The 27931-nt window shown below is 49.1% G+C and overlaps 11 protein-coding genes across 11 annotated transcripts; 4 read left to right on the top strand and 7 right to left on the bottom strand.

Moving 5' to 3' along the window:
* Positions 1-1333: 1333 nt before the first annotated feature.
* Positions 1334-3134, top strand: Aud_008773 (putative amino acid transporter; the record flags this gene model as incomplete). Its single annotated transcript, XM_043293638.1, has 9 exons — positions 1334-1494; positions 1551-1564; positions 1620-1692; positions 1749-2080; positions 2134-2277; positions 2334-2746; positions 2800-2827; positions 2881-2996; positions 3048-3134. The coding sequence occupies 9 exons, from the start codon at positions 1334-1336 to the stop codon at positions 3132-3134; spliced, it is 1368 nt and encodes a 455-aa protein (XP_043149573.1).
* A 245-nt stretch (positions 3135-3379) lies between these two features.
* Positions 3380-3685, bottom strand: Aud_008774 (putative secreted antimicrobial peptide; the record flags this gene model as incomplete). The annotated part of the gene is made up of 1 exon (XM_043293639.1): positions 3380-3685. One exon carries the CDS (start codon positions 3683-3685, stop codon positions 3380-3382), a length of 306 nt encoding a protein of 101 aa, XP_043149574.1.
* Positions 3686-4961: 1276 nt separating this feature from the next.
* On the bottom strand, positions 4962-5966 carry Aud_008775 (glycoside hydrolase family 18 protein; the record flags this gene model as incomplete). The annotated part of the gene is made up of 1 exon (XM_043293640.1): positions 4962-5966. One exon carries the CDS (start codon positions 5964-5966, stop codon positions 4962-4964), a length of 1005 nt encoding a protein of 334 aa, XP_043149575.1.
* Positions 5967-8799: 2833 nt separating this feature from the next.
* On the top strand, positions 8800-10767 carry Aud_008776 (glycosyltransferase family 2 protein; the record flags this gene model as incomplete). Its single annotated transcript, XM_043293641.1, has 3 exons — positions 8800-9013; positions 9075-10187; positions 10238-10767. The coding sequence occupies 3 exons, from the start codon at positions 8800-8802 to the stop codon at positions 10765-10767; spliced, it is 1857 nt and encodes a 618-aa protein (XP_043149576.1).
* A 265-nt stretch (positions 10768-11032) lies between these two features.
* Aud_008777 (uncharacterized protein) lies at positions 11033-12242 on the bottom strand (the record flags this gene model as incomplete). Its single annotated transcript, XM_043293642.1, has 4 exons — positions 11033-11281; positions 11332-11739; positions 11786-12003; positions 12113-12242. The coding sequence occupies 4 exons, from the start codon at positions 12240-12242 to the stop codon at positions 11033-11035; spliced, it is 1005 nt and encodes a 334-aa protein (XP_043149577.1).
* Positions 12243-12731: 489 nt separating this feature from the next.
* Aud_008778 (glycosyltransferase family 32 protein) lies at positions 12732-13919 on the bottom strand (the record flags this gene model as incomplete). The annotated part of the gene is made up of 2 exons (XM_043293643.1): positions 12732-13362; positions 13429-13919. 2 exons carry the CDS (start codon positions 13917-13919, stop codon positions 12732-12734), a joined length of 1122 nt encoding a protein of 373 aa, XP_043149578.1.
* A 942-nt stretch (positions 13920-14861) lies between these two features.
* On the top strand, positions 14862-15835 carry Aud_008779 (putative solute transporter; the record flags this gene model as incomplete). Its single annotated transcript, XM_043293644.1, has 3 exons — positions 14862-14998; positions 15055-15106; positions 15155-15835. The coding sequence occupies 3 exons, from the start codon at positions 14862-14864 to the stop codon at positions 15833-15835; spliced, it is 870 nt and encodes a 289-aa protein (XP_043149579.1).
* An 873-nt stretch (positions 15836-16708) lies between these two features.
* Aud_008780 (putative LPS glycosyltransferase) lies at positions 16709-18050 on the bottom strand (the record flags this gene model as incomplete). Its single annotated transcript, XM_043293645.1, has 4 exons — positions 16709-17465; positions 17535-17605; positions 17657-17800; positions 17859-18050. 4 exons carry the CDS (start codon positions 18048-18050, stop codon positions 16709-16711), a joined length of 1164 nt encoding a protein of 387 aa, XP_043149580.1.
* A 1626-nt stretch (positions 18051-19676) lies between these two features.
* On the bottom strand, positions 19677-20795 carry Aud_008781 (putative glycosyl transferase; the record flags this gene model as incomplete). The annotated part of the gene is made up of 1 exon (XM_043293646.1): positions 19677-20795. The coding sequence occupies one exon, from the start codon at positions 20793-20795 to the stop codon at positions 19677-19679; it is 1119 nt and encodes a 372-aa protein (XP_043149581.1).
* Positions 20796-22359: 1564 nt separating this feature from the next.
* Aud_008782 (uncharacterized protein) lies at positions 22360-23418 on the top strand (the record flags this gene model as incomplete). Its single annotated transcript, XM_043293647.1, has 1 exon — positions 22360-23418. One exon carries the CDS (start codon positions 22360-22362, stop codon positions 23416-23418), a length of 1059 nt encoding a protein of 352 aa, XP_043149582.1.
* An 837-nt stretch (positions 23419-24255) lies between these two features.
* On the bottom strand, positions 24256-25633 carry cdpNPT (putative dimethylallyl tryptophan synthase; the record flags this gene model as incomplete). Its single annotated transcript, XM_043293648.1, has 2 exons — positions 24256-24364; positions 24423-25633. 2 exons carry the CDS (start codon positions 25631-25633, stop codon positions 24256-24258), a joined length of 1320 nt encoding a protein of 439 aa, XP_043149583.1.
* Positions 25634-27931: the final 2298 nt, after the last annotated feature.

Genomic DNA, 27931 nt, shown 5'->3' on the forward strand with positions numbered 1-27931 from the left:
TTTTGTTGAAATGTGATCAGAAGGAGTGAGTATCCCCATTCTCTGCCCCGCTATAGATATCTACCAGGTAGTTTGTGAGTGGCACTTCAAAGAATATGCTCCGCTTTGCTCTGCGAATAACAACAGAGACCGGTGGACCACGTGACGTGACCGGATCCGGCGCACGCCACAGACGGCATCCCTCGTCTTGGCTCTCTACATTTGAGCCTGAATAATAATGATCTTCAAATGAAAGTTGAAACTGACCCTCCCGGTCTGCTAAGAGTTCACCGACCGGACCCGGCCCGGGAGAGAGCCGGCCAAGTGGACCCGTAGCCTCATCGTCAGCCTTCCTACGGTATCTCGGATATGACTATCTACGAGGATTGACTCGGATCACAGGCAGAAGATGCGATATGATACGTACTGCAGACTCCTCGGTAGAATATTACAATGGCCGATGATAAGATGCCGGATGGTTTCGGTCGGCGGCTTTGAACGCCGTGTGTGATATTATAGTATACATGGAGTTCTTGCCATTGTCGAGTGTACCTTACGGGGGTGACAAAGATCCCGAGATATGATGTCGGATCATCGACAAATATGCCATTCAGTATTCCCCGTAATATCCCCAGTAGATGCTTCTTCTCTATGCGGGGTTTTTTGTAACTCCATGGAGTACTCCAGATATCATGCCAGATTTCACTCCTTGTACAACTTCTAACCGGTTCATGATGTCTTGCCCCAGGAATCTGGAGTAGTACTTGTTACGCGATCAAAATCCCTCAATGGCCTTCGTGGATGCGGAGTGCCCCAAGAACATGTTCCAGAAATGCCTATCAGACGGCCAGAGGCAAATGATGATGTCGAATCCTCGTTGTGAGGGTTGCTGGCCAATCCGAGGCGGCGATATCATCCATGGACGATGACGATGATCCACTGCCCAGTGGAGCACAGGAAGGGATCATCTCAGCGATCTCATTCTCGCACACAAAAATTTCAGTGTGTGCAGCTGGCTAGCATCGGACTTCTCATACGTAATGTCCATGACTGATATTATCATAGCTGCAGAAATAATCATGGCTGACAGATATCAACCGCAACCAGAGAGAGAACTCCGTAGAAGTCTCACGTATGGAGTAAACCCGAGATCCATCAACCCTACCGAAGTTGCCAAGCGCCAGAAAGAAAAATATAAAAAAAAAAAAAAATCCGTGAAAAGAGGAACACTCGGTTAGCCTACATTTCTTCTAGAAGATCTGGCTCATCCCCGTTTTTCTTCTTCTCCAGATTCTCCTTCATTCTGGACCTTGCTTTCCTTTGACTTTCTTGTTGTCGTCTACAGAGTACCGCCATGACCGTCTCAAGGGATCTCGAGGCCCCTGCCGTTGTTAACGACCCAACCGCCGACGATGCCACCATCGAAAAGAAGGAATACGCTGATGGGACGCCGGCAAATGACCCTTTTGGAAATGAAGAATGCGGAGAGGTCAAATATCGTGTTATGTCGTGGTGGTAAGCTTCGTTCTTCGTTCCCTCCTTGTCCGTTTCCTCAGCTAACCTGGTTGCAGGCAATGTGGAACATGTAAGGCTGCAACATATCTTCCTGTTTTCTACCATGTGTCTCTAACAAGAGATAGTGATGGTTGCTGAGAATATTTCCCTCGGGATTCTGTCTCTGCCATCAGCCGTGGCGACGCTGGGGATCGTCCCGTAAGTGTACCATGAACAACCTCGCATTTACGATCATCCTAACCACGACCACGCAGAGCGGTGATTCTGCTTCTTGGGCTGTCCGCGATCTCGTGGTATACTGGCTACGTTATGGGACAGTTCAAACTCCGGTTCCCCCAGATCCATAGCATGGGAGACGCCGGAGAGCTGCTGATGGGCCGCTTTGGACGGGAGTTATTCGGCATCGGTCAGCTGCTGTTTTTGATTTTCTTGATGGCCAGTCACATCCTCACCTTCAGCGTGCTCTTCAACACCATTACCAACCACGGAACCTGTACCATTGTCTTTGGGGTGGTTGGATTGGTGGTGAGTTGCATTGGAGCCCTGCCGCGCACGATGGGCAAGGTGTATTGGATGTCTATGGCGTGTACGCATTCCTCCTCGTCTATTGATCCGCAGATTCGGCTGACAATGCACCAGCCTGCATCAGTATTGTGGTAGCTACCACGGTGACCATGATCGCGATCGGAGTGCAAGCCCCAGACCATGTCCACGTGGATGCGACCACCGAGGTTTCTTTCCAGAAGGCGTTCCTTGCCGTAACCAACATCATCTTCGCGTACAGTACGTCCTCATGACATCGCTTCATTTCTATTCTCACCAGTGGCTAATTCCGTTAGTTGCCCATGTCGCCTTCTTCGGGTTCATCTCGGAAATGCATGATCCCCGGGACTTCCCCAAGTCCCTGACTATGCTTCAGGTGGTGGACACCAGCTTGTACATCGTGACGGCGATGGTCATCTACCGCTACGCTGGCCCCGACGTGGCGTCTCCTGCTCTGTCGTCCGCTGGACCTGTGATGAAAAAGGTCGCCTACGGCCTGGCGATTCCCACCGTGGTGATTGCCGGTGTCGTCTTTGGCCATGTGGCGTGCAAGTATATCTACGTGCGCATTTTCCGAGGATCCGCCCACCTGCACCAGAACAGTTTCCTGGCCATCGGGTCATGGGTGGCCATCGGGTTGAGCGTCTGGGTCGTGGCCTGGGTGATCGCGGAGTCGATTCCTGTGTTCAACGAGCTGCTGAGTTTGATTGTATGTCCATTCACTTTTAAGTTCCCTTGGGCTTTTACTAACGAGATCTACAGAGCTCCTTGTTTGGAAGTTGGTTCAGCTGTAAGTCACCGATATCCCCCAGCTAGGTTTTGAGTAACTGCTAACTTGGATAGACGGATTGCCCGCCATCTTTTGGCTCGTGATGAACAAGGGCCGATGGTTCTCAACTCGCTCCAAGATCTGTTTGACCATCGTCAATATCCTCATCCTGGCGTTCGCTTGCGCCCTGGTAAGCTCATCAGTCTTGTCCCTTCCCCAGGAAGCAACTAACAGAGACTAGTGTGGCATGGGTCTGTACGTTTCGGGTAAAGCGATTCATGACAGTTCATCCACGGCAAGCTGGACTTGCGAGAACAACGCCACCTAGACGTCTGATTTGAAGGGTATTGAGATGGATGGCGCATGGATATGAATAGAACACATGAATTAGATATTGCAACCCTTGAAGAATCTGTAAATAGATTGTGATTATCCTAGAGATTTGAGCACATAGAAGAAACATATATTTCCCAACTGGCCTGGCTAGCTCAGCAATGATGCGTTCTCGACGGTATGCCCATATTCCGCACACATACTTTCGACGCAAAGGCTCGTGAGCATGTGCGACAGCGATCAGCAAGTCCCCCCGTGAATGTTCACAGAACCAAAGGATTCCCAACCGACGGGAAGATGGACGCAAGTCTGGTCCGAGGCCTTGGAAATGCGAACGCCTTGGCAATCTCTGCCCTTGTAGAAGCTGGCCGTGGCCCTTTGGAAGTCGAGTTTGATGCCTTTGATATCGTAGTTGCGGTTCATATTGGTACAGCCGCAGGCGGTGATCCTGCCGACATAATCGCCCCCGCAGGACGCGCTGGTGTAGGGATAGACGATGGTGGCGCTGGCCGAGGCCAGGAGAGAAGCAATTGCAAGGAATTTCATCGTAGAGGAGGAGAACGCTAAGATCTTGACAGGATGGGGGATGGAAGAGGAGTTGGGGTGGAAACTGCTAAGCGGATATGCTCGCCTTTATATATTTTGATCTTAGACGATATTAGCCTACTCTGCGAGTTTAACCAGGAAGGAGGTCACCTGCGCATTTGAGATAATTCCACCAAGGATGTATTTTGGACTGTTCGTATTTCTGCATGCCAAGTGAAGCGATTTGCTGAACACGGAACCTGATGCGGAGATGGCTTAACCATCACCACCGCGATGTAACGCTGTCAGCAGTGAACACGGCGCTGCTGTCCAGTTTTTATATTGATTGGTGATCTCTGGTCTGAGCCATGCTGCCCAGCCTCCATCATTGCAGTGTGCAACTTCGGAGTATTGCCCGTGTTGGGAAGACTCAATCGCAGTGTCCTCGGCTTGGTCGATATGGGCGATGGGAAGACCGAAATAAATCGTCGTTTGTCGGCCAAGGCGTTTATTGGTATTGATCACGGGTCAATCAAAAGCGCCGCAAGTGTCTATTCAGGCAGTTGTGACCCGACAGGAGGTGTCTGTCGTGACAGCAATGTTCTGTTTCTGCGTGTGGGAGGCGCTATTGGGAAGAGGCTTGCTTCCCTTCTTCTCTTCCGTATATTTTGCCGGGAATTGAGTATGCAGGACTTTGCACAGTGATGTGGTCTGTCTGGCGAAGCGGTCCAGTAGGCTGCTGCAGGACCACTCTGATGAGCCAAGAGTCAAGCGTGATCCATATTCAGCTTGATTGTTGTCGCTCACAGTATGTCCTAGGAACTCCTGTACGAAAGGCAATGACCGTAGCTACCGATGCTCAGTGGTCCCTGACCAGTGCTGCATCGGCGCATTGGCCATATGTTCCTTGTTATGTTCTTTCTGCATAATATCCATCTGGACAGACGTTGAGCAGTACCGGAGGAACAGTTTGATAAGCCCGAGGGAAAAGGGGGATATAAGAACTACTTTAGGTAATATCGCAGTGGTCAACTTAATGCCGGCGGGAGTCGAGGCGCTCAATTAGCCAACATTCTCCTACCGGATGAAAAAGAGTGTTTACGTGTCATTTGTCTTGAGGATGCATGAAAAATCTTCAAATATTCAAGAAATCTCAATCTAGTTTACAGTCACAGCAGGTACACTTGCTGGTGATGGCCCAGCCAGCTAACAGACACACAGAATAAAGAACGACAGGCGAGGTAGCGACAGAAGAAGTAAAGAATGTCCACAATGCTGAGCATCCAGCTGATTGTGATTAACAGGTAGACCCGGTAGTCAGGATGCGCTTCGCCTCCTGGGCATAAGTGCAACCATTGTTGACGTTGGCGTCTGAAAAGCCGGCGGCCCACATCATGACACCCCCGAAAGTTGGCTTATTCTTGTACTTGGCCACAAGCGAAGCCAGAGCGCTGGGCTGGAGATAGTACTGAGCACCACTGGACGTTCCCGTCGCACCCAGTGGCGACGCAGGGACGCCAATAAAGATCTTGGCGTTGGCCGAGGGGGTGTTGGCCAGGTTGGAGACCCATTGGTCGTAGTTGATGGGGCCATTGACGGAGCAGCCGGGGTTGTTGTAGAACTGCACCCAGAGGTAGTCGAACTGAGCGTTGGTGACAATGACCTGCATGTTGGGCTCCGGAATGGGACACTGTGGCGCACCGGTGATGTAGTACTTGTTGGAAGGATCCGAGGCAAAGTTGGAGCGCAGCTTCTTGATCAGGTACTGGTAGTAGTTGTTTCCAGCGTAGCTTTCAATGTCAAAGTCCCAGCCGTTGACAAAGGTGCTTCCAAAGGGTCGAGGCACGCTTCCACTGCCCTTGGTATTGCCATAGGCCTCCCAAAGGTTTTGGCCGATCGTCTCCGCCTCGGCCTGGGAGGAGAGGGAATACGCGCCGACGGCGCCTCCGAGGGACAGGATGACCTTGACGCCGTTGGATTGGCAGGTCTTGATGGCCGAGGCTAGAGCGTCGCAGTTCTGCGGCTGCCCAGAGGGCGAAATGTAGCAGGACTGGCCGATGGTACCGGAGGCGATTTTGTTGCCATTTCCGTACTCATACAGGAAGGCCAGGACAATGATATCGATGCCGGAGGTCGACGTGCAGTAGGCCGCCAGATCGTTGTTCTCGACAGTGCCGCCGCCGTTCTGGCCCCAGTACACAACGTTCTGGGCACCGGACGCGCGCGAGGACATCTGATGGGGCAGGGCAGATACAGTAGCAGCCATCAGGCTGAGGGCACTGACCACTTTGGTAAAATACATGGTGATGAAGTCGATGGGGCGAGAAGCCGGAATACAAAGAGTGACCTAAAGTAAACGATATAGAGAATGACAAGAAGAGAAAGGACAGATTCGTCAAGAATCCTGAGGGGAGGGCGAAAGGACTGTGTGTGTGCGTTGGAATGATCGTGAGAACGAGCTGCGAAGGCGACGACTGTCTTATATCCCATTTCCAACTATGCCATATCCTGCTGCTGTCCACCAGCAATTGCACGCGACATACATCCGAGCAACATCCTCGATACGCCATCTTCTTCGTCTGCATGCGATGGTAACTTCATGAAGTAGGATAATGTCCGTACAGCGTTGCAACTGGCGTTGAAACTGCTGGAGGGAAGCATGGCTGAAACGCTCTAAACACGCATGAAGCCTCGTGAAAGAATCTTTCAAGGAAACTCCATACGAATGCCATAGAAATGGCCGGGCCTGAATCGACAGAGAAGGTGATCGGCGAAGCCGATGTAACTGTGATGGCTGTTGATTGATTAAGCTCATGCAACGTGCATTGGGCGTGACTTGGCCTAATGACTTTGACCAATATACTAAACAACATATGCCGAGCTAGATTTTGCCCCGACTGGTTCGGCGAGAAGGATGGATGTGGTAAGCTTCGTCTAAATTGCGACGCTGTAATCTCCGCGCTGGCAAGCCCGTCCGCGATGGATGACTCTGATACGCCCGTTGTCGCTGCAGATAATGTCCAGTTTCGACACTAAGGAAGAGTTAATTCATAAAAGCCGACTAGCAACTACCGGTGCTTCAGAATCAGCCAGGGTGTTGGCCCCCAATAATTTAAAAGCTGGGGAGAGTTACATTGGTGTCGAGGCTTGATACAAAGGCTGAAGTTTATCCAGTGCATGTTCTTGGGCCATATACAGTAATTGTTCTTCAAACTCCCCCACAAAGGTCTAGATGCCTGTGCCTGACTATAATGCAGTTTGACGTTCCTAATCCCTGCATTCAGTAACCAGCAGAAAATACGTTGAAAACATGGTATACTTAGTAAAAAGGGTTTACTTAGTATCCCTAGGTGTGGGATGCATATGTTGGCGACTTATTTTGGTACAACTTCCGAACTACAGTGGGGTGCAAAAAGTATTTGACCTCCTTACCACCTACTATTCTGCCAGCAGCAGAATACCACCAAACGCGTAGATATCCATTATCCATTACCTAGATATCAACAACCAAAATGGGCTGTAAAGGCAAAGAATTAACCCCTCGATTATACCCACGAATCTGTGAGTTAAAGAGCATTATATAGAGCTATTTCAAGATTAAAGCCAAGCATCCTGACGTTCCCCTTTCAACTATTAAATCAACTAACGAATGAAAACGCGTTGATAATCTATCAGAACCATATTCTCGACGTCCTTGTCAGTTTAAGGTGCAGAGAGATCATCTCTATAATCCAAGGTAGTCTTCTCCTCATCTAAAGTTGCAAGATCTTCTTACTGGGGTAGATAATACTGTGAAAAAGAGGGCATTATATATCTTCTTTAAGAATATAATCTTTATAAATAGAGATAGCTTTGTCAACCAGCTCTTATTGTATAGCAAGCTTTAGCATGTCTGAACTGGGAAAATTAATATCAATACTTTATTACACTGGAAGATTGGGCATGTATTAAATGGAGTGATGAGTGCTTATTTAAGAGAGGTATTAGTATCCAACATTCTAACTGATCTGGACATTCTAATAACCAAGAGATTAACTCTATGAATATAATGTCCGCACCAAACAGACAGGGAAAGGTGTTAAATAGATGTTTTAGGCAGGCTTTGGTGAAGATATATATACAGGCTTGGTCCCTTTAGATAGTGATCCAGAATCTGCATAAAGGGGAGTAACAGGCAATTAAGCATGGCTTCCCGAGTTTATTAAGCCTGGTGATATCTTCATGTAGGATAATGCCTCAGTCTATACTGCAAGGATTGTGAGAAGGGTGCTACCGTGCTTGATTCCTTACAGATTAAAGTCATGGTTTGGCCTCCATGGACCAAACTCTCCTGATCTTAATCTAATCAAGAACCTCTGGTCACTTGTGAAGGAGAAGATCTAATATCTATATGCTTATCCAGAACTGGAATATGCACCTAATACTAAGGAAACACATCAATTGCTCTTGCAATTCCAACAACTGCGTCAGTTCTTGTATAAAACTTAGAGTCCACCATTGAATCGACTTTGAAAATCATACGGAGCTAGTCCCATTATCCTATGAATACTATGGCCTAGATTGGCCGCCAGATGGCTGTGCTATTTGCCAAGTCACGGATCCGGCAACTTCCGAACTCCGGCTGTCATTTCTGTCAATCTGTTCATTTGTATCCATTCTGGGGTTATTCATTGACCTGAGATAGAGTATCTAGGCCATAACAGGAACGAGTGGCTTGCCAAACATATTGCAAGACAACCGAAGAAGAAAAGGCGTCTCTCGGCTTGGCCCTACTTCTTCATTCTTCGTCGACCGTCGGCGCATCTCGTAGAACCTCAAATATCCCGATTAGGCAATTAGTGGGCCAAGAGTACCGGCGGGCAGCCAATCGGCCGACGCGATGGCATCTAGACAAAAGCCACACCCTCACCGACTCGTGCCTTCAGGGGAACACAGCCAAAGAAGATGTCTTCTCAGGAGATAAATATTTCGACTTCAGACTTTCGTAGAGCCCATTGTGTTGACCCGAGCAGTCCAATTTCGACCATGATGAGTGTTCTTTAGAGTGCAGAATTGGTTCCATTTTGGGAACAGCAACAAACAAAGCCGATTGGAAGTACCCCTGATCCACGAAAATAGCCCAGCCAATTACTGCAATGCTGTCCAAATACGAGTATGACATCCGGGAGCTTCCACCAGACGACCGCATTCGGTGCAGTGTGAAGTACAGGAACGCTCTCTATCTCATTAGCAAGGCGGCCGTCTGGGCCTTTCACCTCTACTTTCTCGTGCGCTTGTTCCTGGTCATCACGGCATCCCAGCAGACATGGCAGATATGGCTCATGCTTCTTGTCGAGTATATATTCGCCCGTAAGTCATCGACGAATCAGGCGGTGTGCGCAATCTCGTTATGGCAACTGACTCCAGCCAGGCATGCCCCGAAATGATCAGCTCCTCACGGTAGCAGCAGGCAGGTCGTCGCAAAGCCGTCCCCGAGACAGACTGCGACTCCATGGCAGCGACCATCTGCCTCGGGTCGACGTCCTGGTTCCCTGCTGTGGAGAGCCGACCGATGTGGTTTTGGACACAGTCCGCGCGGCCTGCACTATGGACTACCCAGTCACTCATTTTCGAGTGCTTCTGTTGGATGATGGGGCCTCCCTTGCGCTGCGTGATGCCGTCACAGAACTACGCTCCCAATGGCCTCACCTGTCATACCACACGCGCGGACAGCACTCCGGCCGCGTGTTCGCCAAAGCCGGAAACCTCAACTATGCGCTCTTTTCGTTGCAGAACGAGGTCCAACCCGAGTTTTGTGCCGTTCTGGACGCCGACTGCATGCCCACCTCCGATTTTCTGCGAGCCACGCTGCCTCATCTGCTGAGAGATCCTCAGGCCGCTTTGCTCACGACGAGGCAATACTACTATAACCTGCCCGACGGTGACCCGCTGCAACAGTCTCGTGTGCACTTCTACACATGTCACAATTCCGAGCTTGACCGGATGGGAGCCGCCATCGATGCGGGATCTGGGGCCGTCTTTCGGCGGAAGGCGATCGTCGATGTGGGCGGCTATCCCACGTTTTCCTTCTCGGAGGATTGGCAGCTGTCGCTCATGTTGCAGGGCCTGGGGTATCGTACGATGCAGGTGCTAGAACCGTTGCAGATGGGGTTGGTACCCTCGTCGCTGGATGGGCATATCGCGCAGAGGAACCGATGGCAGATTGGCCACTCCCAACAGCCATCCGTGTTGTTGTCCTCCTCGGACCAAAGCATTCCCCGGCATCGGCAGTGGAGCATTGCCCTCAATGGAGTGTCCATCGTCTTGGGGCTGGTTGGGTACATGGTAGGCTTCGCGGCAGTTCCCGTCCTCTGCATTTCGGGGCGTCTGATTCCCGCGGCATCGCCCTTGTTGGTCCGGATCCAAGTTACTTTGGCAGTTTTACACGTCGCCTTGACGTGGACGCATGGGTTGATCCAATCCGCCCACACGGGCTTTCGCATTGGCCCATTTGCCCATCTCGAGAACAGTTGGCTTGCAAGTGGTAAGTCATATCTGACAGCCCGACGTTGCGAACAACACTAACACAATTAGCCCATATTTTGGCGATCATTCGCTTTCACTGCGTCTCGAGCAAACCAAAGGGCTCTTTTGTCACTGGGAGTAGCGCGAATTCGTGGAACCGCTTCACGGCACTGCCGATCTACAAGAAGCTCCGCAAAGATTTGCTGGATAACGGGCTTGTACACAGTCTCTTCCTGTACCTTGCGACTCTCAGCACATTTCTGTTGTCGTTCTATGCGGCCGCGAGCAGCAATTATGCCATTGCTCCCAAATCATTGATCATGGAATTGCTCACCACAGTGGCGTGGCCCCCTCTGCTGCATATTGGCTATCTCACTGCCAGCAACCTGTGGGTCCCGGTCGGATATCTGCTGTGTCGGCCGGAGTACCCCGAACGGAGATCCATGATGGCCGTTAACGGCCGGGGCGTCTTCTTCCCTCAGGCGGATGTCCAGATGAAAGTCCTGCATCAGAGTCGTCCTCCTCTGGGCTCCTACAAGCATTATGTCCTGGTGCCTTTTGTGTTGATTGCCGTTCTTGTCGCGGCGACCGTGTTGTGAGTCTTTGGATATAGCAGTTGAAAATACAGAAAGAGAATGAAAGAACAGACCAAAGAGGGTTTCTGGTTTCTGGGTTCAGTAAAGCAATTGCCCAGTCAGGTCAAGCAAACTATCACGCCTACATCTATCGAATCTTAATGAGTGATGCTTAGTATCAACAAGTATGAGTACATCTCAAATATGGCATTATATCTATGATCGTGAACAATAAATATCAAGGGCGCATATCCAATGACAGATTAGGAGTCATATATACCGGTGATGATCACACCCTATCAGCCAACAAGACCTCATTTTCCTCACTCTTGCGGCTCCAGACCCTCAGAGCGTCAATATACGCTTTGACAGTATTCCAGCCGATAGAGTAGAAAAGGAGGCTCCATAGAGCGATGTTGTATCCCAAGATCTGCAGGAAACTGATGGGTGTGTGCCAGAGAAGCACCGAGATAGCAATGAGTAAAATATTCTTGGGAATGCTGATCAGCGTCATCGCTAAGCCGGACGTTTTGCCAATCTTTGTGGGTCAGCACGGATATCGTCTGTTTCTTCATCGAATAAACTCACCAATAGGAAGATTGAGACATTAAGCATGAACCCCATCACAGCACTCAGTGTCAGAACTGTCCACCCAGCCTGCGCGATCGAACCCCATCCGAACGAAGCGTATTCGGCCTGCCAGGCCACCAGCGATGTCATGACAGCACACGCAGGCGCAAAGTAGTAAAGGCTGACCAGCGGGTCCATCTTCTGGCCACTGTCGGATAGAAGGATCTGGACCATGACGAGTCGATTGGCGTCGAAGACTAGACTGGCGAACTGGAAACCGAAACCCAGCCATGAGAACTTGATCTCGCCCGACACGGCCATTGCGACGCTCAGTGTTATGATGAGAATGTTGATGAAGGCTCCAATTGAGGGCTTTGCGACCTTCCAAGACCAGCTCGTGATAAGTGTGACAACAGGGCCAGCCGCCTAGAATCATTAGCAAATCGCCTTTAATGTAGAGAAAATAAAGCACCTTGAGCATCTGGATGAAGGAGATATTCAGATAGAGATAAACCACATTGCTGCAGACTAGGCTCCCGCAATATAATAGTCCAATTGGGAGTATTGTCCGACAGTATATCCGCGCATCCATGGGTATATTCCTCCGGCCATCAAGCAGCCTTGTCGTCCGTGCAAGGACTTGGGTGACAATGGTCGCAAACACCGAATGCCAGCATGTTAGGATGATAGCTACAGAATCAGCAACTGATCAGAGGCTCAAAAGATCAGTATTAGAGACTCACGGTAATCTGAGACAAGTCAGCTTAACATACATGGGATGTGGGAACAGTCAACATACGAAAGTCTGTGGAATTGATAATCCATTTATTCAGTAGAATAGTGGCATTGGACCAGAATATCCATGATAGGACATCAAGGACCAACTGCCAGTTCGACTTATGGTCGCCATAAAGATCATGAACTGCCATGGAAGCGATGACGCTCCATGGATAATATACAGGATGATTGTCGACTACTGTGTGCGCAATAGAATTCATTCTCCTCTCGCCACGGGCACGCTTATATACGTCTCTACCGACCTGCCTGGGACCGACTACTACGCCATCAGGCTGAATCCACATCCGGGAACAGAAGACAATAGCAAAGAGAGCAGAGTGGAGTGATGGACCTCGTTATTGGAGGGTGATCGATCAGTGAGTGCCAAATGCGGAAGTCCCCAGAGATGAGTGCAACCCTACAAAGTGGATGACAGCAATGTCTGAAAGAGGGCATCGTAGAATAGTCAACTATCAACGCAGACAGAAGGCGTCCCGGACGGCTTGCTTTAACTTCGCGTTATCGATATGTTACTTGCCAATGCGGACTTTTTGTATAGAATAAAAGCAGCAATATGTACACGGAGACTGCAGCAGATACAACATGGCTATAACGTATGTAATGAAAACGCGAGTCTAGGACTACCAAGAATGAGTACAGTAGGTGATGAAATAGCTCGGCCAGGCGTCGACCTCCATGATCCGTTTACACTCGTCCGCATCGAACCGGGGGTTGTCGTAAGCTGCCAGACAGACCGAGTCTGCATCGTCCGCCCAGCTGAAGGGATAAATCTGCTGTCGCGGAAGCAGGATCAGCGCGTCTCTTAGTTTCTCATTGTGCACATATTCGTTTTCGCAGAAAATCGACCAGGAAGGCTGTCGCTGCTGGACCCGATCGCAGACATGCTGCCTCAACGATTCGTTTTTGAAATTCTCGTAATAATGCTTGATCATCAGACTGAGAACGCCTGGCCCGGTCAGGCCCTCTACGGACCCATCGCCGGTTCCCTCGGGATGCTCCATCAGGAAGATGATGTTCATGAGCCAAAACGGATGGCCTGGAGGAGATGCCATCCACCCGTTAGGCACCGCTGCCGAGGCCATGAGGTCGCCGCTGTGAGCCATTCGTCCCATGAAGGCGCGCTGCACAAGGGGAGATTCATAGGGGCCTAACGAGGACAGAGTCTTGTGATGCGATGCCAGCGAAGTTCCATGGCCGGTGAAGAGCGGTTCAACCGGGATGAGGGCTTCAGTATCTACGTCGGCGTACATTCTGCAGCATGAGAATCCCATCAGCGTCAATAGTACTGAAAGAATACATCTGGAAGGAGAAACGTACCCGCCAAAGAGATACATGTAAAAGTTGCGCACGAGATCGGCTCGCATGATCTCTTTCGGCAGTCCTGAATAAGTATCCCAAAACCACGGAAAATAGGTCTCAACTAGCATGTTGTTTGTCTCATCATCCCACAAGACCCATTCCCAGTCTGGATTCTGTTTCCGCATGGTCTGTACCCATGACTGTGCTCGCTCAGACATGTTGCTCCCTGCGGGAAACCAAGTTTGATGGATGATCTTGGGAATCGTGACCGGGTCCTTTGAGATTGGGCGTGAAAGAAGGCTTCTAGCTGACACCGCGCGAGCCGTTGACGGCTTAGAGAAATGCGATGCCAGCCGGCTGGGAGATTCCAAGGGAACCACTGTTGTACGGAAGTGGAATAGAAGGAGAATCAAGATCGCGGCTCCAAAGGCGCACTGATAGCGCCGGCGCGAGCATTGTGCCCTCAGCCAACGAAGTAACGACGAGGATGACGGAGAGTCCGAGTGCATGATAACGGCTTGTTCCTGTGCTGGTCCAGAAGAGTTGGTGATGGATAATGAGGATTCTACAGGGCTTTTGGAGGATATCACATATCCTCACCTATCGGTTGGCGGTGATTTCGAGCGTGTTACATATTGTACTTTGTCAAGAGTTCGGTTTAGGATCCCTTGGAGTAATTCCAGGGAATACCACGGCTACCAGAGCAATTGGGTTCATTAATACTACCTACCAAAGCCGGACTTTTGTTTCAAAAGTGGCTATACGACGGCATCATCTCCCTGAATGCATCATGAAAACCGTGCTCCACTTCTTGTATTATAGTAACCGAGTGCCATGAAGACAGTGTCTGAACTCTAAAGCTCATGGCTCATTCCAGTCACATTCCTATGAATTACCATAATAGTCAGCAATAATCAGCTAGACATGCCAAGATCCCAATGCGGATCCCTTGGAGCCAACAGGATCTGCAACTCTTGTTGTTGGAGGGCGATTGCCAAATGCGGAAGTACCCAGAGATGGAGTGCAACCTTACAAAGTAGGATGACAACGACGTCTGACGGGGACATTATTGCCAATTAAACAATAAATAAAGTTAGAAGGTTGTTTGATATAGTATCTCCAGCGTGCAATTGCATTCGAGGCGATACGGAATAGGATCAAATATGTACACGTTGAGACTGTGGTATAGCCTACAACATAGCCATAGCATATCTATAATAAAAACACCGAGTCTAGGACTGCCAAGAATAAGTACAGTAGATGATAAGGGTCTTTTGAGCTCAGGAACTAGCGGATAGGACTAGGATGTCCGCATTCGAAATCAACTGTCATGTAGGTTACCACCTTAGTGAAGGACAGTAGCATGTTATTTTCTTGGGGAGATGCCCTCTTACGTTTAAAGTCAATGTCTCTCCTCTGTTCAAGGGACGGTATATGGCAACCCAAGTACAATGGTTGTCTCACTGGCAGCAAATGTGAGTCCCAATGGTGAAAATGCCATCGAGCAGCTGAAGCCATGGCCATTCAGCTGGTGGCTCAAGTCTCCACTGGATCTTAGAGAAATTTTGGGACAGAAAGACAACAACGGGTACGTTCATACTCCTTCAATTTTCACATAGACTGACTAAGACCTCGAAGCTCCAGAGCCCGCCTGGGGATATGGACCATGGTAAATATTGTCTCTACAGTCGCAATTGTAAGCACAACTGCCTGACAACCCCTGAAACTTACTGATCCATGCAAGATATTCACCAACAAGTCTATTTTCGTCAACGAGTCATTCGGCAACTGCCAGATCGCCTTTGCATCTTACCACTTTTTCGTAACAGGGTTCACCCTCTGGATGGCATCACGTCCTTGGTGCGGGGTCTTCACTGCGAAGCGAGTGCCAGTCCACCAGACTCTGCACTTGGCTGTACTCATGTGTCTCCAGGTGATACTGCAGAATCTCTCGCTAGCGTATTCATCGGTCATCTTCCACCAACTCGTGCGACTACTTCTGACACCGCTTACCGCGCTCTTGAATTATCTTCTGTATCGTGCAAGGATTCCCACGGCCTCCATCATACCTCTGATAGTGCTGTGTGGCGGTGTCGGGACCATGTCATACTATGACGCACTACCCAGGACAGACGGCAAAGTCACAGCATCTTCAAAGGGCGCGGTTTTTGCCTTCACCGGCGTCGTTGCCAGTGCGTTATATACAGCATTCGTCGGACGCTATCACCGGAAATTCGAAATCGGCAGTGTTCAACTCCTATTGAACCAGGCTCCACTGAGCGCGGCTATACTTCTGTGCATTGTTCCTTTTGCAGAGACATTGCCAGCAACTGCCGGCCTCTCGACATCATTATACGTCTCTATCATGGCAGTAATACTTCCTTCCCCAGACCCCTCCTATTGCACTGTCTTGCTACAGCGCTAAAAATGGCTAACTCGGTTTTCTAGAGTGGTATCCTTGCATGTCTGGTGAATCTATCACAATTCATCATCATCGATTCTGTTGGCCCTGTCAGCAGCACTGTCATTGGACACTTGAAAACTTGTATCATTGTCGGGTTGGGATGGGCACTGAGCGATCGGCCAATTTCGAGGGGATGCCTCGTCGGTATCCTAATGGCCCTGACAGGGATGACCTTGTATGTGTGACCTTACCTAGATCGAATGCTTTCAGATTAAAGGCAAGCTAATCTGTGTGGTTTTTACAATCAGATACATGCGTATAGTGCTTCGCAGCCACTGAAGAACTGTGAGTCATGTGCGAATTGTCCAATGCGGCAATTGATATGACCGACGAAACCGTTGCAAAGTAGGTGGTGGTCACTCTCCTTGAATGCCTATCCTAAACAAGGTATTAATACATCATATTAATATCTGCAATACAATCAAAATGAAATCGTCACAAAACCAAGACTACTCCCAAAATATCTGACGTTTCAAAGTAGCGTAGCACTCATGTTACTATAAGACCAATGTGTGTGGGGCACCCTGCATTCAGTGAATTGCTATTCAAGGGAACACGAACCGCAGCCAGTGAGCGTTCTAAGCGATACACCCAGGAGGATGTAATTAGATTAGAGAATACCTTTGCGAGAACCATCCTCGACACGCAGACGCTTCAACGTGTATGTCCCCATTCTGGCTCCTATTTCACAAGCCACGGGGTAGAACTGGGCACAGTCTCAAACTATCTACAACGAAGAGAAAACCAGCCATATGGGCTCAAATCACAGGGAATGGCAATCGATCAACGCAGTTGCTTTCGTCTTATAGATTCTTCCATATACAAAAGTCCAGATTAGCCAACCAAGACCCCCCTGGGATAGTAAACTTCCGCTAAATCCAACTCCGTTATGGCGCCTGTGTTTTCATTCTTGTGTTGCGAATATACCTTCTTTTCGCCCGCCACCAGCTGATGGATGTTGAGCCGAGTGCTGTAGACCATATTCCATGCTTGAGCCTCATGGAATGCGGTATCATCACCACCGTTGATATCAGAGTCGCGTGATGCCGGACCAGCGTGTCTATACGTGCCGATCAAATTAGGAAACGTAGCAAAGCATTTCAGCTGCCGACGACCGTTAATGCCGGCGCACAGGTCACTCATGGCATTATCGACAGCACAGTCAAGGCGATCCACGGACAGCGCGGCAAGGATTTTCTTGGCCCCTTCCCTTGTGACGGCATATCCGTACGTACAGCAGCCCATCTCGGCCCGATATAAGAAGCGCGTCGACCCGATCGGCAAGTTGGGATACTGTTCTTTCCATGTATCCAGTGGGCCGCCCCAGCCGTCCCGCTTCTCGACACTGGGGACGGTTGGGTCCTCTGGGATGGCGAAGAAGGTCGTCTCATTGGCTCCGGGGCCCGAGGCGCAGCCTCCGATCCAGAGGATATCCCAGTTTGTGCCATAGGGGGCCTTTTTGGGTGCGGTTTCCTCGCCATTTAGCAGGCGCACCCCACGGGCAAATTCGCGAAGTTGCCGTTTAATGGCCACGTCCCAATCCGCGTCGTCTTCTAGGATAAGGGCTGTCGTGTAGGAGTTCTGAAGGACCCTGTTCAGTCCAATTCCGTTAGTCACGGTCTGGGGAATGGGTATGTCTGGCGAGAGTGTGCTGTATTACATTCTCAGTGCATTCATATGTGCGCGCCAGCAGGCCACGGCAGTGGGTTTCAAATCAGTTAGGTTAATTCCCTTATCTCCAGGTTAGCAGATCAGTAATAAAGTGCGGATGCTGGCGCGTACATTAGGTAGGGATCTGGGATCCAGGTCGTCAGGTCGCACGCCATCAATCCAGTCTACCTTAAAACCAGCAGCGAGAGATGCTAAAGTCAGAAAGTCCCGTTTGTCAGTCCGTTCTTTCAAGCCGATCGCATAGATATGCTCGAACTATAGACCAGTCGGGTTAGATAGTACGAAAGTGCTATAGGATATAAAGGGACCTCACGCCTAGAGTCTCGTTCTGAGTATGCGAAAGTATGTCATCGCTCAGGACGTCGCGACTGATGAACAGCCAATCCCCATTCCTGTAGCCTGTCCTGACTACCGGCCAGAGGAAATAGACGCTGGCATAGAAAACAAGTAGCCCGGGGAGAATCTTGGTAATGTGAAGACGCCGCCGGGGGGTGTGCAAGATCATGTTGCCAAATTCGCGCAGGGAGGTTTCGAGTTAACTGTGACTGCTGAATGGGATAATCGACGGCATAAGCAAAGGCCCAGTAGTTCTGTCGACATATCTTCCCGGGCTGTGATCTCTTTGGATCTTATCCACGAACGCAGCGAGGATAGGCCAAAGTGGGACCGATACTGCCTTCGGTTCTACCATTCTGTGCTTCAATCAACTACTCGAGAGTGACATGTTCACGTGAGGAACCTGGGACGAAAACAGCTGCTGTTATAGCCCTTAGTGATTTTGTTCCCAAGGTCTCGGATTTCTGTTTTCGCACCGGGTATGTATGGAAAGAACCAGCAGTCAAATGACTTATTTCGACGCGGGTTGCCCGAAAATGGGTTGTCCTGCGGTATTCATACTGCTCAATGAAGCTAACGACGACCATTAATAGATGCAGGGCTCTGCGATTCTTGAATCAAAGTACTCTGAAATTCTAGGGTTAGTTGATGGCCATTATTGTGGCATTTGAATGCCTCCATCGTTCCATACCAAGCAATTACGTTAGGCTATTGTTCGGCGGCATTATACACACTACAGAGTTGCTGAGACATATCCTCAGTCATGGTCTCTGCCAGCTAGCTGAGAATAGGTTTGACCCGGACCTTTCAGTAAGTCTGAGCAAGCCCTTGTGAAATGTATATGCGCCTATTTAGGAATCCTATTACCCTGTTTTGTTTTCGTCAATTAGGTGGTTTCACTAGCGGGCCCGCTCTGACTATCCTCCCATTCAATGCAACAATGGCTTTGCAGGTAATAATAAGCACAGTGAACAGACATTCTGGATAACTATTTTGCGTCAATGCGGGTTGAAACCGTTTATATCTTGTTCACCAGAACCTTCACAGGGACAGGGGTAAAGTCGCTGGAACAATATAAGAATGAACATTTTGACGCCTGATGAACAGTGAAATTGTCCCTCTGAAGAAAAACTGAGAAAAGAATATCCTCAGCAATTAGTTAGGAAATTCTGGGAGGGCTCAATCCAAATTCCACAGCCCGTACCGAAACATTCCTCAGCGTCCACATGCCCCTTTGGTTGAGCCCCTTGCTCTCTGTCATTCCACAGCCGTAACTTCTGCCCTATTTTTAGTTCATCACGGCCGCTGGTTTTTCCCCTTTTCAGTTTCTTTTCGGATTTTGTTAGACCATTATGCCGCTTTCGGTGTCGTTGCGAGCATTGTCAAAAACCGGGTTAGCAGTTCCACAAGTGGATGGCTGAAGGGTTCTGCATTTACATTGCTGGTGAGCAAAACATTACTTGATTATGACACTCGCATGACCTGAACGGACATATGAGCACAGTAAGACATGGTCTAGGTGTTAGGCGTGTCTCAGTTTGACAGAACCTGGCGATAGATATAAACCCCTGTCCATCTATTGGAACAACTGCTTTATGCTTTCATGACAAATCTTGTATGGTTTGCACTGCAGTGGATTTCCATTGCGCAGTAGCTATGTTTCTGACTGATTGCCAGTAGATTCCAGTACAATTTCATCTAGAACAGAGGACATAATAGCTATAACAGGATGATTTGTACAATTCGACCACGTAAATCTCTATCCTTGGTTGGGCGTATATGAACAATGGCTTAATCATCCAGCATATGGATCATTTATCTCCACAAAGCCGGCGTGACACATATCCCTCGTGACGGGATAAAGCAGCCGTGCGAAATTACTCTGCCGTTCCAGGACATATTTCGGCGTGATATGCTCGAAGCCCTCGACCGGATTTCCATTCCGAGCAGGACTAAAAGCATGTAATATGTATGTATGGGAGTAGTCGTACTCCCATGACGGAAAGTCCTGCGGCCTGTCCCATCGATCCGCAATTCCTTCCTCGTAAGACGGCAAGGACTTGCAATCAGTAGCGTTCTCCAGATTGTTTTCCGTCTCATTGTGAATGCCGTATAGCAGGATGTTTTCAGATGTGGTCCAGCTCCCAGGCCCAAATGCATCCTGCTCCATGATCAGGACTTCTCCGGGCAACCGCGCCAGACGCTGGCCCAATCGCGTCACGACTGAATTGCTGTGCGTTGTCCAACCCCCATCGTAAACCTTGTGCATCTCGGCTTTCCACATCTGGAGCAAGAGAGCATCCTTCTTGGCCATGAAGGTCCCGCTCATTATCTCACCGCCGGCTTGGCGGCCAGTGACCGAATTGAAGCCGCTCTCCCTCAAGACCTTAATATCGCGAATCGGGTGTGCATCCCAGTCAAGGTAGATGCCGCCGAACTCACAGACGGCAGAAACGCGGATGAAGTCGGACTTGTGCTCAATCTGGTCAATGGGCTTCCCGTTTCCAGCAACAGTTGGCGGTTCAACATGGTTTATTCGCAGATTCGGAGTGTTGAATATAAGCTGGCTCCACTTTCCCGTCCTCCCTGCCCGGGCATTCTCGATGCGCTTTGGATTAGCATTGGTGTGGAGATAGATAGTATCGGGGTGCCAATGCTGCAAGACGGAGTAGAGAGAAAGAAAGTGTTTGAATTGGAACGCGAAGTCAGCGTCAGCATCTCGTAGGATGTATACATAATGGACTTGGTTAGGAATCGCGGAACTAGTAACATTGACAGTTGTAGTGGGGGCACTGCAATGGAGGAGCAGCTGACTATTGAATTTCCAAACATGTTCTCTCCAGAGAATCAGGATGGCGAATATGAATGCAGCCACCAGGAATGTGTATCCTGAACTAGGGCGGGTATAGATCATTTTGAAAGTAAGGGGGCAAAAGGACAAGGAATCCTTTCAATTGACATGAGGGCAAATATATCATGATTTGCAGTGCCTGAGGTCCAATGTTTGCAGAAATAGTAAGGCAGTAACAAGGCAGCCTGCATTCAGTGGTCTCAGTAGTCCGCAGGACCAAGATGACAACATAATGCACCGGGTTCAGTAGTTGCAAAGATTTAGCCAAACCAAGCTCTGAGTCGGGAAGCATTATTACATCGACATTCTTGCTGAGGCGCCACGGCTACCGTTGGCAGTGACCTTGGCCAAATCCGGAGAGTTCAGATAGCGTCTTGACAACAATAGGTTTATATTCACATTCCATTTGTACAGCCAAATATGTGAGACATTCAGCTTATATTTCCCAGCCAATTGTAGAGTGATTTCTGTGACTTAATCGCATGATCACTTTCAGTTTGTGGCCACCTTCTGGACTGAGAGTACCCAAGTTGATTTAACCTGGCAATGCAACTTTGCCTGCTATTTGTTTTTCAGGTTTAAAGTATAGCCTTAGTTCCTGCGGATTTAACGGAACGCACGACTGGTAGTTATTGAGAGAATATAGATTCACGGAGATCAGTTTTCATGGAGATCAGTGATGTACGTTGGACATTGGGGACTGAGATGGCTGTCAAGGGCCTGTGGAAAGACCCATGCTCCCACATATTGTTTATATGTATGATTATTTCGTCTAGGTCCCAGGAAGTGTCTGTTGTACTGCACCTCTTGCATCCCGATATAGCCTCTGGCAAGACTACCCTCGTCTGGCCATTACAGCACGTCCCTTTCTCTTACACCACGGATAGGACGATCAAACTACGACAGCTTAAATCCTCGCCCGAACACGGTTTCCAGCCTCTACGATATAACAAGTACACATCGGACATAGGATGGGTCCACTGAAGCATCAACGGGCCTCGTGATTGACCAAGAGAGGCTCTGGATCGGACACCAAGTTTTGACAAAGTGAGTATACGAAGTGACTCTGCCGATTTGGAACCGGCCTGTGTCCATTTTGAGAGGGACCGACACCGTTGAGTCCAGGAAGGTATAGGTACCTTTGTCGCAACAAGAGATTTGCCAGTGCCACTGGGCAGGGTGCGAACGTCAGTTATTTGACCCGGATAATCCGAAAGAATTATGAATGTCTGTAAAAGCCTTGCTCATTTACCTCTCATTGCCCGCGCTTTGAGTAGCCAGATGGAACTGCTGATGATCGTAGCAGCTTGGTAATATGTATAAAGCTGGCCAACGTCCTAACACCATATTCGCTGTCTTTCTACCTGGAGGCTGGTAGTTGGCATGATTGCCAGGGGCAGACGGCATGTTTACCAACCACACACAGGTACCTGAAAGATGCCATTTATGGTTTGCAGCATTGTTCAGCGAGCCTCCCCACAGAGTACGAAAATGGAAATATGTTTTGCGTACTATTTGTCTACATCGGAAACTTCCTTATCAGCCGCGCAGCTTTCCTTCAATCTCACATACCATCTCTTTCTCATCCTATCCTCCTCTATCCTATTACCGGCTTTCTCACACCAGAATGAAGCTCCATCACTTCTTTCTTCCCGTAGCGCTCACAGCTACTGCAGGCGCCCAAACCCTGAACGTTGTCGCACATGAGGACGACGATCTCCTCTTCTTCAGCCCCAAACTTCTCAATGACATTCAATCTGGCCGGAGGGTCCGCACCATCTTCATTACCGCTGGAGACGCGGGCAATGGTGCAGACTATTGGACCTCTCGGCAGGAAGGGTCTAAGGCTGCGTACGCCCAAATGAGCGGTAATGACAACACCTGGACACAGTCGGACGCCGGCATCCCAGGCTTCAACATCCCATTGTTTACATTGAACAACAATCCTAGTATCTCACTTGTCTTTCTTCAGCTACCAGACGGTAACAACGGAGGAGAGGGCTTTGGATCCGGAAGCCTGCAGCAACTGTGGCAAGGAACCATACCCTCTCTGACTTCCTGGGGCGGATCCTCATACTCCAAGGGCGACTTGGTGAATGTGCTGAGACATCTGGCCGATAAATTTGAATACGACCACATCAACACCCAGGACTTTGTCCATGATTACGGAGACGGAGACCATAGCGACCACCACACCACCGCTTATTTCGTCCGTGAAGCGTTCGCTGATTGTGCCAGCAGCGCGTCGATCACCGGTTACATGGGCTATCCTGTCGTGTCGCAATCGGCCAACATAGATGGAGAGCTTCTTCAGCAGAAGAAGGCAGTTTTCTATAATTATGCTGGTTATGACAGGAACACATGCCATAGTGATGAGACCTGCAGCGGACGTGCTGAAGCTCTCTGGATTCAAAGGGAATACGTCGTCAGTGAATTGGACCAATCCACCTGCAGGAAAGCTACGGGCAATGGCCCGGTCTCTACTGCGGCCACCCCTTCGGCATCCCCAACCCATTCACCTGAAGTGATTGTCAAGGCCGCTGCAAGCATGCCAGCGTCTCCATCCGCTGCTATCCAATCTGGGAACCCCTACGTACAGTTCAGAGGAGATTCTGCGCATGGCATGGTCATTTCCGGAGTATTATGTGTCTCCGCCGCTATATTGTCTGCTGTTGCCCTTCTTTAAATCTGCATCTGTGGCTGGGATATTTGCATGAAATGATAGCCTTTAATCTTTGTCTGGCACTGTCATTGGCGACGCGATATCGAGATATTAAGTTCTTAGTAGTTTATGGGATCCCCAGATAGTTTATCTGCCTTAGGTTCTGCTAGTTCCAACATATGACATGATTCTCGTGTCTGTATCTGTATCTGGACCCGGGGCTTGTCTGGACGGCATTTGCATTCGATCCTCCCGTCTCGGCCGACTTCGACTAATGGTCCCAGTCTAACGTAGGAACCCGGTGTGATGAATGATAACTACTGCAGCTTGGCAGGGTGACAGTAAAGCTTTAGAAAAAGTTCACTGGCCAGTCGGAGGCTGACTGTAAACAACCCCAAACACCAAACTCTGCCCCTCCCCGGTTGCGTCCCTGCAGCCCTACCAGCCTCCTGCGTATATTTTAGTTATGTTGTTATACCTCCCGTGGCAAACCTCCGGCGCAGAATAGCATGGAATTATTGCCATGGCAGCTGGTCCGTTGTGCTTCTCTCTCCATCTTTCCAATCTAAGGCGCTCCCAAAGTCAGCGGTCAGGGTCGTTAATAAACAGCTATATAACTCCATATATCTACTGAAATCAGTTCATTTCTTATACGAACAAACCTACAAGTAAAGTATAAGGGTAGAAATAAGTAAAAAGGATGGATGGTATGCCAGTCCGTAACCCCTGCATACTGCATCTCGGGCGTAGTCTCCCACATCAAACATAATGAAGTGCAGTTCAATTGACTGGTTCGATTCATCATTGTTTGCCGATACCGTGTCTCACGTAGAAAATCTGTCTGTTCCAATTGCCCGACGGTCATTCAGGCCAAAAGTAATATATAGAGAGATATGGCCCTCTTTCCTTCGTGTATGCAAAGGACAGCCACGCTTGGTAACGCGTTGCCTCTTCCAGATCCTTACCGGGACTGCAACCCAATTAGCAAGGTAAACGAGATGTGGCATGGAAGCCAGCTGTCAACTCACTAGTATGCCTGTAAATTCTCCATAAACACCTCTGCTTGCTCTGGCATGTCGTAACGCTGGAAGAAGGCAGTCAATGTATGCGCTATCTTGGTTTCTGGAATCCCTGTGAGTGGCATATAGAGCTTGGGCGTTGGGAGGACCCGGCCAGCCTTCATCTCATAATTCAGCATAATGGGCAAGAACGGTTTGTCCAATATGCCCGATGGACTGATTGTGCCTTCGATGATACCCAGGTCTGTCCAGAGCTCACGGATGATGTCCAACCCAATTGCGGTGTTCTCATCTGTCAGTCGTCCGCCCAGCGTCCAGTGTTCTTCCGCTCTGGCGAGGGTGACGAGAGGGTCGGCGATGTAGACCTTAAATCGAGTATGCGCAGGGTCAACAAGGTCGCAACAAAGGAAAGCCGCATCGATTTTGCTTTGTTGAAAATGTGCTTCGATTAATCGACACGAACTATCTAGGTGGCCTTCTTTGTCGACTGCCCTTATTGCTCCAAAACATGCGCTGGATCCAGTCTGACCTGTGGCTGCACATTTGATACCAGGAAAGAAGTATTCCTTGACAATGATGCCAGTCTTCCTCAGGTCCAATGCCACAACATACTGGGTCTTCACCTGAAAGTTTGTGAGGTACTTTGTAAGCTGCTCCTCACTCAAGCTCCGCTCATCTTTGGCCGTCAGTGTCAGATGCTCGCTGAGGGAGTGATGCAGTTCTATGTTGACGCTTTTGACGAGCAATTGTAGCTGGGAGAAGAACGCATTTACCGAGGTCCGGTTAAATCGATCGTGGCCGACACTCGCCTGGTAGCGGACGGGCTCAAAGGCAATTCGCGCCGTCGATCCTGATCTCTGGAAGTTCTGACTCAGTTCGACTGTCATATTACCACCCAGTGTGCATCGGTATACGTCTCTTCCTGGTGTCGGGTACGGGCCAAGCACTGGGACAATGACCTGGGCGAAGAGACACAGGTACTCATATTGCTGATGGATGCTATACTTCCCGTCGACGAGGAACTTTGCGAGCATGGGCGCGACATGATGCCAGTGCTGGTATTGATCTATATCCGGGAAGAGAAGTGCCTTGCTGAGTGTATGGTAAGCCATATCTTTAGGGATAGAAGCCTGTGACCCAGATTGACCCGTTTGCTTGTCGACGGCGGATGTGTCCGAGGCAGATATGCCGACAGGAGAAGCAGTCATCTTGTCGTCCATTTGCGATTCCATATAGTTAAAATGTAATCACGGACAGGAATACTGCGCCGTCTCCTAGGAGTTACTTTTAATATATTGTGCAATATGAAGCTCGAAGGACGAGCAAATTAGATGGGAAAATGTGAAAGGAAAGAAAGGAAGGGCAGACCCAGCTCTTTTTGTGATAAGAGGGACATCGGTCCTCTCAATTCGATGGCCATGAGCGGGGAATATTCGTGGCGCTCCGTCACGAAGCCATGTGTACCAGTTGTATCTCTTGAAGGTGTGTAATACTCTTTGACATGTTGGTGTAATGGCCAGAAAAGTCGACTCCAGCCAACCAAGGACTTTTCCAAACAGGATGCAGTGGCAGTGTCGATCAATAATGCAGGTGAGGCATGGCGGTCACTTCACCCTCGAAATACATGGATGCGTGCACAGCCTATGGGGAAATGATGGATCATATTTCGGAATATTACACATCAGCTTCGTGCTTTCCGGAATGATTGTCTCAAGGTCCCAGATGAATTCCTCGCGATCGGCAACTTACGTGATTGGATCATACCGGACCCCATCGGAGGGGCTTGCAGTGGTGTGTGTGATAACTCTGCAGCTAGGAGGTTCATCTCGTACATAAAACCTCCCCATTGGGCCAGGCCTGTTTGTTATTAGGATTTGAACCAGGTATTTGTCCAATAGTGCAACACCGATCAATAGATTATTTGTCGCCGGGATAATGTAAGTTACATATGCACAATCAGCTGGCAGTCATTAAACCTTATTCTTCAGCTCGGCCAAGTCAGTACTGACGTGGATGAAAACTTCTAAACTACACATCAATGTGGCTAAGAGATGCCTACTTTACCCGTTTGTGTTACATGAAGCGGTGATATGATGCTTATTTCCTCGGGTTCAGTTTTACTCTGCTGTCATTTTCTACCAACTTTTAAAACAAGCAATTCATGTGTTCTGTCCAAAGCAGAGTCCCTTATAAAACCACACCTGAGCAATGCAGGACTAGAACAATTGAGTGGTCTCTGGACAAAGCCTGCGGAGCGGCCTGGGAAGACTGTGATTACTCTATAAGAGCAATGTCAGGACGATAGAAACGCGCCTTCCAATGAACTAGCCACATAGGCAAGTCATTATACGGAGTACTGAAATACACCCTTCTACTCCGGTTCGCTGTTCCACTACATATTACAGCAATCACTGCATTCAACTCTTAGCTAGCGCCTCGTATCTGCACCCGCGGACCGGCGAGAAGGACTGCTTTCAAGACAGTCTTATCAGTCGACATGCTCGTCTCGCAAGACAGTATCTAGTGGCGCCCGACATCGCCTTCCCTATTAGGAACATAGAGATGCGCTTTCAACATCTGATCACATGATGCGGGTTCCAGACCAAAACTAGATTTGTAACTTAGGTTCGTGTTTCGGAGTCTAAGATACTTTTTAGCCGTATATTGTCAAAGCTCCGAAAACAACCCCTCACCCCTCTTTTGTACTCTTGGTAAACAATGAAAGGCGGTGTTTTTTTGGCCTAGTGGTGTAGATCATGGAGTCAGCATGAGAGTTAATAGCACCGAGATCCTCTGGGCAAGTTGGGAATCCTTATTCAACTTCACTCACAAACCAGAATCAGCGTTTTCTTTAATGAGAGCTGGACCTCATGTTTCTAGGCCTATCTGTACCTAGTGAGAGCGTTATAGCTGGTGAGGATTATAAATAATCCTTACACCGTCGTCATCCTAAAAGAGTATTGTCCGCTGCAAAAATTATTTGCCATGGTGTGATTCAAAATAATGCTCGCGAAGCTAATGAGACACATTCCTAGAGTGATGATCAGGACTAGAAATGCGAACAGTACCGTAGAGATGCATTGCAGGTTGCAAATAAAGCCTTAATCCATCCGTCTTCCTCATTACCACAGCCTCTACTCCTAGTTAGGCGCCGGTAAAGGATAGACAGCACATCAGGGGGCCCTGGGAAACTGGACTGCGTGCTCCTGAGGTGCTGGTTTAGGTTCGGGCACCTGGGGTCAAAGTAGCTTGTGCACATGACACCTGACACAACTCGGATGGATCCCACCTCAGGGGGAATGGTATTAAGGTTGATGATGACATACTGTTCTGTAGAAAGGATTCCCTGTGACAGCCCTGAGAATCCCGGGTCAGGGTATATAATAGCCTGCATAAAGCACATTCTTGGCCAATCCGTCTCCCTCAACGCGAAATGCAGATATAAAACAGGAGACTGTGGGTTACAGAAGTGGTAAACATAACAGAGAGGAAGCAATAGAGCAGCATAGTTGCTAGTT

Source organism: Aspergillus udagawae, assembly GCF_001078395.1.
Source record: "Aspergillus udagawae IFM 46973 DNA, scaffold_7, whole genome shotgun sequence".
Taxonomy (NCBI): domain Eukaryota; kingdom Fungi; phylum Ascomycota; class Eurotiomycetes; order Eurotiales; family Aspergillaceae; genus Aspergillus; species Aspergillus udagawae.